The 16,965-nt window shown below is 35.1% G+C and overlaps 1 protein-coding gene across 12 annotated transcripts in view; it reads right to left on the reverse strand.

Moving 5' to 3' along the window:
- LCORL (ligand dependent nuclear receptor corepressor like) overlaps positions 1-16,965 on the reverse strand; it is a 182,532-nt gene that overhangs the window by 115,772 nt on the left and 49,795 nt on the right. For 10 of the 12 annotated variants that reach the window (XM_088836255.1, XM_055434574.2, XM_055434575.2 and 7 more), the window contains exon 2: positions 10,260-10,325. In XM_088836255.1, the coding sequence (XP_088692381.1) occupies positions 10,260-10,325 (66 nt within the window). Of the gene's footprint in view, positions 1-420; positions 484-10,259; positions 10,326-16,965 lie in introns of all 12 variants that reach the window. The other 2 variants (XM_055434577.2, XM_055434578.2) reach the window with 1 other exon arrangement.

The raw sequence follows: 16,965 nt of genomic DNA on the forward strand, positions 1-16,965 counted from the left end.
CCAATTAGGATTTCTGAAAAACAGCTAGTAGGTCTGGAAAAGGTATTTTTGAAAAATCATTTAAAGGTTTCATAAAGCTTAAGTGAAAAATACACTGACTCAAGGGACAACAACTTTGGGTTCGGACAATTACCAGTTGTAAAATAAAATTGGGCATGCTAAGATAATCCTTATTTATTTTAGTCGCTTTAGGTGAAGTTCTTCAAGGAAATTTAATTAAAATAAATGCCAACATAGTTAAATAAATGGCATTGAATAATCAATGACTACATAAATGCCATTAAATGTTACTATGTTTGGAAATCTATGAATTTACTTTAAAGTATTTACTCTTTATATAGCAACTTTTAATTTTCAATTCAAATAAATGATGGTGGTATACATTTTTTATATATAGGAAAAGCGATTTTGAAAAATCACCTGGAGGCCAGACTTCTCCCTCTGTCCAGGTTGTCCTCTCAGGTCATAAAAATTAAATAAGCACTACAACAAAACACATTCATTTTATCTCTCAAACAAAATTTGACAATGAATCAGATAGTCATCTCTAAAATAAGTTGTCTCTCATTTTGAAATTTTAATACATGAAGTTATAAGCTCAAAAAGGTCAAATTATGTACCTTATACAACTAGCCTTATTAATAAAGGCAATGTCATATATGAAAACTGATAGTAAATGAATGATAAAAATCAACCTTTCCACCATGTATACATATTCTTGTGGTCAAAGTCTGGTTCCAATCATTTACCTAATCTATCTGGGAAGGTAAAAAGACTTTGAAATTAGAGAGCCTTGTACTGAATCATGGTCTTTCCACATACCAGATGTGGTCTTTGGCAAATTACCTTCTCTGAATATCAATTTCTGTAAAATGAGGGTAATAATGGCATCTTAAGGCTGTAGTAAAAATTAAAAAAGAACAAATGCAAAACACGTTAAGTCTAGAAAATGTTACTTTCATTTTCTTTTAACTGATCACACTTCTTGTGAATGTTTTTATTCTCTTCAGTACCCTCTAGCCACAAAAAATAAATTTGGAGTTCCTAAAGACAAAGTTCAGTGAAAAATGATTAAAGAGACTACTGAAACTAGATTTTTCATTAAGATCACAAGACAGTGATTATAACTTTGTTAATTTTGATAAAAGATAGTGAACAGTAGGCAATATAATTAAAAGATAATCTGTAATTATGAACTATATATTAACTAAACTGAAATTACAGAGAAGACAAAACTATGATCTCATCATCTAGAGAATAATGATTAACATTTTGCAATATATCCTTCCAGTTTATAGTCTGTGCCTTACAAAAAATTAGGATCAGTTGATTTTTTTAAAAGATCAATAAAATGGTAAACCTCTAGCCAAGTTAAATGAGGAAAAAAAGAAAAAAACAACAGAAATGAAAGATGGGCCATCACTATTGATCCTATGAACATTAAAAGAATAACAAAGGAATATTATGGACAACATTATTTTCCCACCAATTTGGGTAAAATGGGCAAACTTCTTGAAAGACACCCTCTATCAAATCTCACAAAAAAATACAAAACCTCAAAAGGCACTTATCAATTAAACGAACTAAATCAATAATTAATAGCCTCCCCAAACAGAAAGCACCAGCCCAAATGGTTTCTCCATAATCTGTTCCATGAAACAGAAGCAGAGGAAATATTTCCTAACTCATTCTTGACTTCAAAACCTGTCTGGACACCTCACTCAAGAAGATAGGCAGATAGCAAAAGAGCATAGGAAATGCCATTAGAGAAATGCAAATTACGCCAAGATACCACTACACACCTATTAAAATAGTTAAGTCCAAAACACTGACAACACGAAATGCTGGTCAGGATGTAGAGCAAAAGGAACCTAAATTCAGTGCTGGTGGGAACACAAAACAGTACAGCCATTCTTGAAGACAGTCTGACATACTCTGTCCACACGATCTAGCAATCATGCTCCTAGGTATTTATCCAAATGAGTTGAAAATGTTATGTCCACACAAAAACTTGCACACACATGTTGAGAGCAGGCTTAATATGATTGCCCAACCTAGGAAGTGATAAGGAAGTCTTTCAAATTGGTGAATGGATAAGCAAACTGTTGCACGTCTGGACAAGGCAGTTTTATTATTTTGTTCTACTTTGTTTTATTGTACTTCACAGATACTATTTTTTTTTTTTTTTACAAACTGAAGGTTTGTGGAACACTGTGCTGAGCAAGTCTATCAGTGCCATTTTTTCCAAGAGCATTTATTCACTTTGAGTCTCTGTGTCACACATTTTTGTAATTCTCACATTTCAAACTTTTTCATTATTATATTTGCTATGGTCATCTGTGATCAGTGATCTTTTAACTATTATAATTGCTTTGGGGTGCCAAGAACTGAGGTGATATAAAACGGCAAATTTAATCAATAAATGTTCTATGTGTGTATTTTATTGAAGTATAGGAGATCAATCCTGGATGTTCATTGGAGGGACTGATGCTAAAGCTGAAACTGCAATACTTTGGCCACCTCATGCGACGAGTTGACTCACTGGAAAAGACTCTAATGCTGGGAAAGGTTGGGGGCGGGAGGAGAAGGGGACGACGGAGAATGAGATGGCTGGATGGCGTCACCGATTCTGTGGACATGAGTTTGAGTGTACTCCGGGAGTTGGTGATGGACAGGGAGGCCTGGCGTGCTGTGATTCATGGGGTCGCGGAGAGTCGGACACGACTGAGCGACTGAACTGAACTGAACTGAACTGAACCTCAAACTCCCAATCTATCCCTCACCACCCACTTCCTCTTGGCAACCACAAGTCTGAACCCTATGTCTGTGAGTCTGTTTCTGTTTCATACATGAGTTCATCTGTATCATATTTCAGATTCCACATATAAATGATATCACGTTGTATTTGTTTTTCTCTTTCTGATTTACTTCACTTAATATGATAATCTCTAAGTACATCCATGTTGTTGCAATGGCATTACTTCATTCTTTTTATGACTTAAGTACTGTTCCATTGTGTATATATACCACATCTTCTTTATGCATTCATCTGTCAATGGACACTTAGGTTGCTTCCGTGTTCTGGCTATTGTGAATAGTGCCGCTACGAACACACGGTTGCGTGTATCCTTTTGAATTATAGTTTTGTCTAAATGTATGCTCAGGAGTAGGATTACAGGCTCATGTGGTAACTTTATGTTTAGTTTTTTGAGGAACCTCCATACTGTCCTCCCTAGTGGTTGTATCAACTTACATACCCACCAACCGTGGAACAAGGTTCTCTTTTCTCCACTACCCTCTCCGGCATTTGTTATTTGCAGATTTTTTAATGATGGCCATTCTGACAGGTCTGAAGTGGTCAATAACTTTGATTTTCATTTCTCTAATAATTAGTGATGCTGAGCATCTTCTCATGTGCCTTTTGGCCATCTGCATGTCTTCTTTGTAGAAATGTCTATTTAGGTCTACTACTCATTTTTCAATTGGGTTATCTGTTTTTTGTTGTTGAGTTGTATGAGATGTGTGTATATTTTGGAAATTAAACCCTTGTTGGTCACATAATTTGAAAATATTTTTCCCACTCTGTAGGGTGTCTTTTCGTTTTGCTTACGGTTTATTTTGCTGTACAAAAGTTTTTAAGCTTGATTAGGCCCCATTTTTTAATTTTTGCTTTTATTGGAGCCTTAGGAGACTGGCCTAAGAAAACATTAGTACAATTTATGTCAGAGAATGTTTTGTGTATGTTCTTTTCCAGGAGTTTTATGGTATCATCTCTTATATTTAAGTATTTAAGCCAAGTTGACTTTATTTTTGTGTATGGTGTGAGGATATGTTCTAACTTCACTGATTTACATGCAGCTGTCCAACTTTCCCAATACCACTTGTGGAAGAGAATGTCTTTTTTTCCACTGTATATTCTTCATGTGTGTGTTCTGACTATACCACCAAATGGTCTGTCTCCCTCTCATTGGGCCTTATTCCCTGAAACACAACAATATTGAAATCAGGCCAGTTAATAACCCTACAATGACCTCTAAAAGTTCAAGTGAAACGAGGAATAGCAAGTCTCTCGCTTTAAAATCAAGAGCTAGAAATGATTAAGCTTAGTGAGGAAAGCATAAAGTTGAGACAGGCTGAAGGCTAGGCCACGTATGCCAAACAGCCAATTTGTGAATGCAAAGAAAAAGTTCTTAATGGAAAATAAAAGTAAACACATAAATGATAAGAAACCAGAACAGTCTTATTTCTGATATGAAGAAAATTCTAGTGGTCTGGATAGCATGCCACAATATTCCCTTAGAGAAGTAAAGTCACTTCGTCGTGTCCGATTCTTTGTGACCCCATGGACTATAGTCCATGGAATTCTCCAGGCCAGAATACTGGAGTGGGTAGCTTTTCCCTTCTCCAGGGGATCTTCTCAACCCAGGGATTGAACCCAGGTCTCCCACATTGCAGGCGGATTCTTTACCAGCTCAGCCACAAGGGAAGCCCAAGAATACTGGAGTGGGTATTCTTAAGCCAAAAACAAAGACATTCCTTAAGCCAAAGCCTAATCCAGAGCAAGGCCCTAATTCCCTTCAATTCAAAGAAGGTTGAGAGAGGTGAAGAAGACACAGAAGTCTGAAGCAGCAGAGACTGGTTCAAGACTTTTAAGGAAGGCAGCCATCTGATAACATCAAAGTGCAAGCTGAAGCAACAGTGCTGATGTAGAAGCTGCAGCAAGCTTACCAGAAAATCTACCTAAGACAATCAATGAAGATGGTCACAGTAAACAATAGATTTTAAATATAGACGAAACAGCCTCATATTGGAAGAAGATGCCATCATGGACTTTCACAGCTAACGAGGGAAGTCAATGCGTGACTTCAAAGCTTCGAAGGACAGACTGACTCTTGTTAGGGGCTAACGATGCTGATAACCTGAAGTTGAAGCCAATGCTCATTTACCATCCCCAAAATACTAAGTACTCTAAACCCAAACTGTGCTCTATAAATGGGACAACAAAGCTTGGATGACAGCACATCTGTTGACAACATGGTTCACTGAATATTTTAAGCTCACTGTTGAGATCTACTACTCAGAATTAAAAAATTCCTTTCAAAATGTAAATGTGACTGCTCACTGATAATGCGCCTGATCACTCAAGAGCTCCGATGGAGGTGTACAATGAGAGTTATGTTGTTTTCATCTGCTAATACAATAACCATTCTGCAGCCCATGGATCGGGAATCATTTCCACTTTCAATTCTTATTATTTAAGAAAAACATTTCATGGGCTTCCCTGGTGGCTCAGAGGTTAAAGCGTCTGCATCCAATGCGGGAGACCCGGGATCGATCCCTGGGTTGGGAAGATCCCCTGGAGAAGGAAACGGTAACCCACTCCAGTATTCTTGCCTGGAGAATCCCATGGATGGAGAAGCCTGGTAGGCTACAGTCCATGGGGTCGCATAGAGTCGGACACGACTGAGCGACGGAACAGAACGGAACGGAAAGTTATAGTTGCCATAGACAATGATTCCTCTGATGGATCTGGGCAAAGTAAACCGAAAATTTTTGAAAAGGATTCACCATTCACCATGAAAAACATCAATGATTCAAGGGGAAAGGTCAAAATATCAACATTAAGAGAAGTTCTGAAGCAGCCGATTCCAACCCTCATGGATGACTTTGAAGGGTTCCAGATTTCAGCGGAGAAAGTAGTGGCAGATGTGGTGGAAACAGCAAGAGAACTGGAATTAGAAGTGAAAAGTGAAAATGTGACTGAGTCATTACAAACTCATGATAAAACTTCTTTATCATAAGAAGAAGGTGCTTCTTATGAATGAGCAAAGAAAGTGGTTTCCTGAGATGGCATTTACTGGTGAAGATGCTCAGGAGATTGTTGAAATGGCAACAAAGGATTTAGAATATCATATAAACTTAGTTGATAAAGCAATGGCAGGTTTTGAGAGGACCGACTCCAATTTTGAAAGAAGTTCTATTGTGAGTAATAGGCTATCAAATAGCAATGAATGATACAAACTGTTTGGGAAAGGAAGAGACAATCAATGTGGCAGACTTCATTGTTGTCTTATTTTAAGAAATCATCACAGCAACCACCACCTTGATCCGTCAGCAGCCATAAACATCAATGCAAGACCCTCTACCAGCGAAACAATTATGACTTGTAAAAGGTTCAAGAGATGGTTAGCATATTTTAGCAATAAAGTATTTTTTTAACAAAGTCACACTGTCTTTTTAGACATAATGTTATTGCATACAATAGACTATGGTATAGTGTAAACACAACTGTAAAAAACAAAAAGTTTACATGCACTGGGAAACCAAAATTTCATGAGACTCACTCTATTGTTACTCTACTGCAGTGGTCTGGAACTGAACTGGCAATACCTCTGAGGTATGCCTGTACACTTGGATAAGCCTTTGTGAACACACTGAGAAAAGCTACTATAGCTTATATAATTAACTATAAAATAGTATTAGGTTCTCTGGTTTAATATAAATAATCATCAATTCATATTACAAAACTATTCATTTTTTAGTTAATACTAGGCTATGAGTTCCTAGTAGGCAGAGATCCTATGTATTCCTTTTTCTTTCCTCACTGCTTATCACAGTTTCTAACACAAAATAACTATTCAAAGTATGTTACCCAATAAATCTAAAAGGTAGTTTTGTTTGCTCAATCATCATAGTGCTAATAGTTAGGGGGAGAAAAGGATATTAAGCCAAAAATATTAAATGCTGGTCAGTGTTATAAGTCATGGATTAGCAAACCTTTAAACAGCCAGAGAATATATATTTTAGGTTGTGGAGGACATATGGTCTCTGTAACAACCATTCAACTCTACTGTTGAAGTACAAAAGTAGCCATAGACAATGTCAACAAATGAGAGGGGGCTGTTTCCAATAAAACTGTACTAACTGGACATTCAATTTGAACTTCATATAGCTTCCACATGTCACAAAATACTAAATCTTCTTTTGATTGTTCTCAACTATTTAGAAACATAAAAACCATTCTTAGCTCACAGGCCATTCAAAAACAGTCAATAAGCTAGATCCGGCCAACACGCAATCACTTACATACCTCTGATATAATTTCTCTTTGAAATGTGGGCACAGCTAGAGAAAACCCAACGGGGTCTATCAGCCACTTTACACATGCCTACTGTACTCTCCTCATATGTGAGTAAATATCCATAGTCAGGGCAAGTAAATCAGACAAACTTACAAGTGAAAGAAACTAGTTTCCCGGTAAGACATGAGAAAGGACTAAGGCAGAAAACAAGGGTGAATTTCTGCTTACAAGTCATGTGACAGCAGAACAAGTGAGTTTTGGGTTGGTAGAAAAGAGGCATAGAGTATAGGGAACTTTTCAGGGGGTACAAAAAAATTCGCAATATTCAAAATTTCTTTTGAGACTTGACTCCAAAAAGCAGTAACAGTTATGTTTTCCTCAAAAGGACAAAAAGTTGTGAGAAGAGATCAAAGAAGACAAAGTTAGAATTTTTGTATCCAACAAATTAAAAATTAGGAACATTCAAAAGTTTCTTTCAAAACCATTCAATTTGGAGGCAACTCTGAACAGATTTCAAGAAATAAAATATGAACTCCTCAAAATATGAATATATATGATAAAAACCTTTACATTAAAAACACTGTATACCAGAGTTGACTTTTAAGGTAGCAGTATGAAATTTAGAATGTATTTTCCCAGAAAATAGTATCAAATTGGCAATGCAGTCTATTTAACTTAAATATATTACAAACTAAAAATACTATGCATTTAATTTTATAATAAAAAATAATTTAGAGTAATATATAAGGATCCCATGCTAATAATTAATCTGATACCTATGTTTTGGACAGTGAATAACAAAGTTTCAGATTTCCAATGATTTAGATAAAAACATACACTCATCTAAATGTGTCTCCTGAATACAGATTTGTATAATGAGAAATATCTACACTTGGTAATCCTAACATCTAAATATTAAGCCATTTTAAACAATGATAAGAACAAAGAAAGCAAACATTTAAGAAGAGGATAAGAAAAAAGCTGGAGACATCTATAGTGAATAGCTTCCACAAACCTTTTCAAAGGCTCTTCTACACTTTGATAGCACTGTTGTAACTTTCCTTCAAGATATAATATGGCTGTCTTTCTTTACCCTTGCACACATATAGATTTATTACTATAATTAGTATCATCCCTCTTAAGTCTGCAACTTTGATTAGAAACCCTTTTTAAAAAAAACTCAAAAATGCAAAGAAAAGAAGGAAGATTTTTACCTAAGAAACCTGGAAGAAAGAACATTTAGGATGAAAAAGGGCAACATCAATATGTGCCTATGTTTGAGAAAAAGACTGAATTCCACAGCTTGGTTAATTTTATAAATCCTGCCATCAAAAAAAGCACAAAAGAGGATATAAAGTACAAGATCTACCAGAATTAAAAGAAAAAATGGGATGAATATAAGCAGCAACAGGTATAATTCACTAAATTAATTACCACAGATATACGATGTAATATTTTTCTGACATTAAGAATGATGATACAGAACTTCATATACTTAAATGATATGCCAGTGAACAAAATCAGTAAGCACAAAAACCTATACATACTGTATACACAGTATGTACTACTTTAATAGAAGAATAATTACATCCAAACATATATTTTTAAATTTATATAAAAATGTTAAAGGTTATCTATGGGGTTGTGGAACTAAGAGTAATACTTTATTTACAATTTATCTCTATTTTCTAGTTTCTAAAAATGAACATGTGTTACTTGTATACTAAGGAAATACTAGTCTAAAAACAAAATACAAGACTTTATTTCATGAGGACATTCTGCCCTTTATATACTAAACAACTAATTTCTGAAGGAACATAAATATATACCTATGTAATTATATAAAGGTAAATGAAATTTGGGGAAGCAAGACGCTTAAGAGTTACAAGTTGCATATTGGGTTATCAGTAGGCAATTAAGTATAATGCTGTTTCTGATCTGAATGAGGACAGCAGGTTTAAAAAGAGAGGTTGAAAAAATACCAAACATATGTTAAATACTTGTTTTTTTAGATTTTTTTCCGTTCTTCATTTATACGCTCAGAAAAATAAGTGGAAATAAAACCAGTTTTGTTTATAAATATATCAGGTAAAATATTTAATGCAGTATTAAACTATGATAAATGAAATAAGAAATGATTACAGACAGAAAAAGATTTTAGCCATAAGAATGATAAAACACTAGAACAGCAACAACAAAACACTAGAACAGGCACAATTTTGAGTCTTCATCCTAAAAGTCATGTTCTACATGGGTATCATTCATCTGACTGAACATGGGTGGTTGGCACAAATGGTCTTTGATACAGATTTCAGCTCTACGGTTCATAACTCAATTATTCTGCTCAACATTAAAAAATGAGAGAGAGAGAGAGAGAATATGAGTGGAAACTTTTGGATTGCTCCTAACATCACTATCTCTCTCTCAACTCAAAAGATTTATTTGCACAAAATACCTTGGGTCTTTGTAGAATGGGAAGTACCGGGAGAACAGAAGGTAACAGAGTTAACATATAAAACTGAACAGGTAAGAGATTTAGAAAGAATTATATCAAAACCAAACAAGAAAATCTACACTAACATTGCCCATTTTGTGAATGAGCTATACTATAAAATTTCAATGTTCTACAAAAATGTCCTCTCATAATGCTGTTTCCAAGCAAGAAATAAAAAAACTAAACTATATCACAGCAATTATAGCATAGATCAAAATTTTCTACCAGGATTTATGCTAAAGTGTTTGGAAGATGAGGCTATAATAAACAACAAACTGTTAAAACTCTGAACACACACAGCAGGATATCTCAGAGTGACAATCTGAGTTCCAGGCTGCCTATATCATAAGTAGTAAGAGATATTTATCTAATTGAACCCCTTTGAGTTCTCTTTAAGAATAAGTCAGGGAACATAATGTTTAAAATAACAAAAGTTAAATTTTATCATTAAGCTAAAAACCAAGCTTTGTTTTCTAGTTTGTACTAAAATAGTGTACTAAAGTTATAATATTAATAACATTATGTAATAACAGAAATAATATTTGGCTCATTTATTTTAAAGTATCTTCTAATTAAACAAGATCACAAATTCATTTTTATATAAAGCTAGTATAAAACAACTATTTTTCACTTGTAAAATGAACTGAAGATTAAAATTTTTAAATAGAATTTAAGAAGTATTACCTTCAAATAAACTGAGGTCTCTTCGTAGCCGTGGTCCATAAAGCCCTTCTAAAATACTCTCAAAACCTGTGTTATTAAAGAGAGAAAAGTACATTAGCTACTAAAAAAGCTTACTCATACACTCTACGTGAGAGTGAGTGTGCGTGTGTGTGTGAACGCGCACACACTCAGTTGCATCTGATTCTGTGACTCCATGGACAGTAGCCCGCCGGCTCCTCTGTCCATGGAATTTTCCAGGCAAGAATACTAGAATGAGTTGCCATTTCCTACTCTAGGGGATCTTTCCAACCTAGGGATCAAACCCATGTCTCTTGTGTCTCCTGCACTGGCAGGTGGATTCTTTACCACTATGCCACCTGGGAAGCCACACTCTACATGAATCTGACAATTTTAACATACTATGAGGTGTCATTTTCCCTTTAGATGAATTAAGCTGAACTGGGAATATATAAAACACAGTAAAAAGTCACATAATGACTACCAGGAATTATGACTGTAAAAAAAAATATATATATATATATATAAATATATAAATTCAAATGTAAATATTCACTTCTAAAACAAGTAAACTTCTTTGTCACTTTGAAACATTCCCAGGTTAAAATAATGGGCAGCTTTGTTTTGAAATGACTTTGTAGAGAGGAAAAGAATAATTGGAAAAGACATGTATTACAATCCTGTTTATATTGGTTACGAAAAAATGTTAACTTTTAAAAAAGTAGCATCTTTAACTTCAATTTTAAAAGTGAGTAAATGAGTGTCAATAGGGAGAAATTCTTGCAATTTCTTACATGTAAACCTACTTACCAAAAATAAAACAATTCTGCCTTGTTTTAAGGGAAAAGTTTAAACCTACAATTTAAATTCTTACAATTTAAACCTACTTGGAAAAATTAAAAAACAATCTTGCCTCGTTTTAAGGAAAAATTTAATGAAAATCTTATTAACAAAACTCTAGTTCATGAATTCATAGAGCATATTACTTTCTGGATATACTAAGATTTTATAATTTTCTTTTTGAAGTCTGTATCATATTCAGTATTAAGAAGTTTACTGACAAACTATAAGACATCCAGAGGAAAATGGCCAGAATGGCAAAATAACTGGGAAAACAAGAAAAGGAACTACTTTAAGGATGCTTAAATTATGAAGGAAAAAAACTATACGCAGCATGATAGACCTGAAAAATGAACCATAAAGTAGATTTTCTATGCAGTTATTTTAAAACTATAAAACAGCAGAAATATTTCTATAGGAATGTTTCATAAATCATAAAGTGTTTTTAAAAAACAGAAACCTCTAGAATCAAGATGCATGTTAAAGTCAATGATATCAGTCAAAAAGTGACAACATTGTTTAATTTAGTAGACTATGAAGAAACGATGCATCTTAGAACTGTCTTAAATTTTACCAAGTAAGGTAGCTACCATGATACTTGGTAAATACGTACTTTAATAAAATTTCTGTGAAATTATTCAGAGCTAGTTCCCACAGTGGAAAGTTCAGGTAGAAAAGTGAATGAACTCCCACCAGAGAATGCTTTCATGAATGCTTACAGAAAAGACTATTAGACAAAGATTCAGATGAAACAAGCCCCAAATCTCTATTAGCAAGATATTCATTTTCTGTGTTCAATTTACTCCAAAAGTAATACTGCAAACAACTACTTTAGGAGACTATTCTGTGGTATTCTGGACAAACTGTATAGGCCCTCTCTAGATACTGAACTTAAACAGTGAATATTTCCTTGATTTAAGTCTGAAAAGAAAGCAAACAGGGACTTACATTCTTGTTCTACTGGGTTTCTCAACTCTTCAAAAGATAAGACCAAGGTCTCACATATAGCCTGCTAAGATTTATTCATATTGCATAGCATTGGTGCTAAATTAAATGATACCCTTAGTTTAAAAGTTTTGTTTTTTGTGGGCTCATAGAAACACAACTGATGTTTGTACACCGACTTTGTATCTGAAGACACTGCTAAACTCTAATTATAATAATTTATCTGGTAATGCTCTTCAGTTCAGCTCAGTCACTCAGTCGTGTCTGACTCTTTGCGACCCCATTGACTGCAGCACGCCAGGCTTCCTTGTCCATCACCAACTACCGGAGTTTACTCAAACTCACGTCCATTGAGTCGGTGATGCCATCCAACCATCTCATCCTCTGTTGTCCCCTTCTCCTCCTGCCTTCAACCCTTCCCAGCATTAGGGTCTTTTCCAATGAGTCAGTTCTTCACATCAGGTGGCCCAAGTATTGGAGTTTCAGCTTCAACATCAGTCCTTCCAATGAATATTCAAGACTGATTCCCTTTAGGATTGACTGGTTGGATCTCCTTGCAGTCCAAAGGACTCTGAAGAGTCTTCCCCAACACCACAGTTCAAAAGCATCAATTCTTCGGTACTCAGCTTTCTTTATAGTCCAACTCTCCCACTCATAAATGACTACTGCTCTACATACACAAATATATCATCTATAGGTAATGGTAGGTTTTTTTTTTCTCTCTTTTAATCCTTATAGATTTTTTGTTTCTGGCTCGTGCTTCACTGTCTTATCTAGGACCTCAATATGATATTGAAAATTGGTGGTGGCAGTGAGCATTGTTGACTGACACCCGACCTAAACGGGAAAGCATTCCAAGTTTTATTATTAATAAGTATGCTTGTTGTTTTAATAGAAATACTGCTTATCACACTAAGGAAGTTCATTCTATGTCTAGTTTGCTAGGAGGGGTTTTCTGCCATGCAAAGATACTGAATTTTATCAAATCAGTCAATCAGTTTATATTTGATTTATAATACTGTATTCCAGAATTCAGTATTTTTATAGGCTACACTCCATATAAAGCTATTATAAAATACTGACTATATTCCTTGTGCTGTAGGTTACAACCCTATAACTTATTTATTTCATACCTAGTAGTTTGTACCTCTCAATCCCTCTCACATACTTTGCCCATTCTTTCACGCCTCTTCCCTCTGGTAACTACTAGTTTGTTCTATCTGTAAGTAAGTCTGTTTCGTTTTGCTCTATTTGTCAGTGATCAATTAGATTAGTTTGTTTTTAGATTTCATTTACAAGTGAAAAGATACAGTATTTGTCTTGCTCTGATTCATTTCACAAACCACAATACCTTCTAGGTCCATCCACCTTGTCACAAATTACAAAATTTCTTTCTTTCTCAATTTTTATAGGTGCGTACCAAATTTGACTTTACCTATAGATGGTAAAGAATCTGCCTACAATGTAGGAGACCTGGGTTTGATCCGTGGGTCAGGAAGATCCCCTGCAGAAGGGAATGGCAACCCACTCCAGTATTCTTGCCTGAAGAATTTGATGAACAGAGGAGCCTGGCGGGCTACAGTCCATAGGGTTGCAAAGAATAGGACAGGACTGAGAAACTAACACTTTCGCTTTCCAAATTAAATTCTTAAAATCTATGACTTCCCCGGTAGCTCAGACAGTAAAGGATCTACCTGCAATGCATGAGATCTGGGTTTGATTCCTGGGTCAGGAAGATCCTCTGGAGAAGCGAATAGCAACCCACTTCAGTATTCTTGCCTGAAGAATTTCATGGACAAAGGAGTCTTGTAGGCTACAGGCCATGGGGTCACAAAGAGTTGGACATGACTGAGTAAATAACACTTTCACTTTTCACCAAATTTATTTTGAATTTATTGAAATAACCATGTCATTCTTTTTTAAATCTCTTAATATAGTGATACAGTGAATTACATTGAATAAAACTCCCATTCCTGGGAAAATCCAACATTATCATGAGATATATTTGCTGGGTTTCTTGATTAGCCTTTTCAAATTTTGGCATCTATGGTCACTAATTAGCCTGGTTTGTAAATTTCCTTTGTACTTGATCAAGTATTTATATGAATATTATGCTACCCTCGGAGAAGGCAATGGCACCCCACTCCAATACTCTTGCCGAGAAAATCCCATGGATGGAGGAGCCTGCTGGGCTGCAGTCCATGGGGTCGCTAAGAGTTGGATACGACTGAGTGACTTCACTTTCACACATTGGAGAAGGAAATGACAACCCACTCCAGTGTTCTTGCCTGGAGAATCCCAGGGATGGGGGAGCCTGGTGGGCTGCCGTTTATGGGGTCACACAGAGTCAGACACGACTGAAGTGACTTAGCAGCAGTGGCAGCATGCTACCCTCATAAAATGAGTGGCAATGTCCTTTTTTTCCCCTCCTCTAAGAAAATATTAAGAAATATAGGATGCCTTGCTTGAACATTTAATATGCCAGGGATGTCCACTGGGAATAAAGTCTTTCTGAAGCACTTACCACTGATCAAATTTATTTCACCGTTAAAGCAGGGGTCCCCAACCCCTGGGCAATGGACCTCTACCAGTACATGGCCTGTTAGGAACCTGGACACACAGCAGGAGGTGAGTGGCCAGGTGGGTGAGTGAGAAAAACTTCATCTGTATTTATTGCTGTTACCCATCACTTACATTATCAACTGAGCTCAGAAAAGAAGCTCAGGGCTCCCTCCCACTGATTCTGCATTATGGTGAGCTGTATAATTATTTCATTATATAGCACAATGCAACAATAACAGAAATAAAGTGCACAATAAATGTAATTCACTTAATCATTCTGAAACCATTCACTCCACCTCATCCCCATTCATAGAAAAATTGTCTTCCATGAAATGGGTCCCTGGTGCCAGAAAGGTAGGGGACAGCTGTGATAAAGGACTATTCACAAATTCTATTTCTTACGTTAGTCATAGCTTTTTGGGAACTTGCCCATTTCAACTATATTTTCCAATTTATTTGCGTAAGATATTTCCTTGTATGTTTCTATCTTAATGTCAACAGTATTGGCAGTCATGTCCTTTTTGCTTCTCATTCCACATGTTGGTTATTTATTTTTCCTTTTCTTCAGCTGAGCTCATTAAAAGTTTTTCTTTTTTTAATATTTAAAAAGAATTCTTTTTTGATTCCTTGATCTTCTCTATTGCATGTCTGTTTTCTTATCCATTAATTCCTGTTTCTGTTTTTATTTCCTCCTCCCCTTTATTTTGCTCTTATTTTTTCTTCTTGAAATGGATTTTAGCTCACCAACTTTCAGCCTTTTTCTCTAACATATGCATTTAAAGTTGTTGATTTCCATCTAATAAGCTGCATTCTGCAACTTTCAGTATATCACATTTTTTCTCATAATTCAATCTAAATATTTCCTAATTTCCATTATGAATTCTTTTTAGATTTCCAAATATACAGTGTACCCTCTTCATAGATATCTAACTTAATTATACTGTAGTAAAAGAAAATGTCCAACATGATTTCAATCCTTTGAAATTTTCTGAGATTGTTTTTATGGTCAACACATAATTTTTGAAAATTCTCTACATATGCTTGAAAAGAATGTGTACTCTAAAACTGCTGGATGCAGCACTGTGCTCTTCAATCAACCTTACACAGTTTTGGGTTTTCGTGCCTGTTTTTTTCTATCAATTGTTGAGAAAAGTAAGTACAATATTCCATGAAATTGTGGCTTTGTCTATTTCTTTTGTATTTCCTCAAAATTCTGCTTTATAAGTTTTTGAGGCTATGTTATAAAGTGCTTATAATTTTATAACTGTTATATCATCCTGGTGAACAGAACTTTATATAATTATGAAGCAAACCTTTTTATTTCTAGTAATGATTTTTGCATTTGACTACATGGCCTTTTTATACACTTATAAAACATTTTTGTCCCGTAACTCCAATACTTTGACCACCTCATGCGGCGAGTTGACTCACTGGAAAAGACTCTGATGCTGGGAGGGATTGGGGGTGGGAGGAGAAGGGGACGATGGAGAATGAGATGGCTGGATGGCATCACCGACTCGATGGACGTGAGTCTGATTGAACTCTGGGAGTTGGTGATGGACGGGGGGCCTGGCGTGCTGTGATTCATGGGTTTGCAAAGAGTCGGACACGACTGAGTGACTGAACTGAACTGAATGTCTTTTTCAATTATTTCTTTACAACCTTTCTGTATCATTAAATAACACGTAATTTCTATTTTTTTTAAATACTATGACATTTGCCAAAATTGAGTAATTTAAAAAGAGTTTATATTTGAGTTTAAATTCCTTATCTGTTTTTGTTCTATTGTATCAAGCTTCTATTTTTCACCTTTCTTGCAAACTTTGGAATTTACTGAACATTTATCACTTAATTTTCTTTTTCTTCTATCAGTATGAAAAGTATGCTTTCTATTTTAATTCTTTTTGACATTATCCCAGAAATTAGGATATAGGTCTAACATTAATCAGATCCTTACTCATCCTTCCATGACTTAGACCTTCCAATTTATGTTATTGCTCTATATATTTCACTAAACATTATGTTCCTTTACGTTTTTACACACATTTACCACTGTCTCTGCTCTTCATTACTTATCTATCTCAGAGTACTGATCTAGGAATATTTTCCCTCTGTGTCAAATACCTCCTTTACTGAATACCTGCTGTTAACACCTTTCCTAAGACTCCCTTCAAAAGTATATAAGTTCTTCTCACAATATACTTCAATATACTTTCATGCTGCTCTCTCTCCCTCCTATATTTTACTTTTCTCTTTTCTTAACTGCATTTAATTTCTTCTACTATATATATATATATATTCCATTTCACAAATTCCATCTATTGCACAATCAACTGACAAACACACCCTCTGATTTTTTTAC

Source organism: Moschus berezovskii, chromosome 5, assembly GCF_049115385.1.
Source record: "Moschus berezovskii isolate FMDL1 chromosome 5, NW_MosBer_1.0, whole genome shotgun sequence".
Lineage (NCBI taxonomy): Eukaryota > Metazoa > Chordata > Mammalia > Artiodactyla > Moschidae > Moschus > Moschus berezovskii.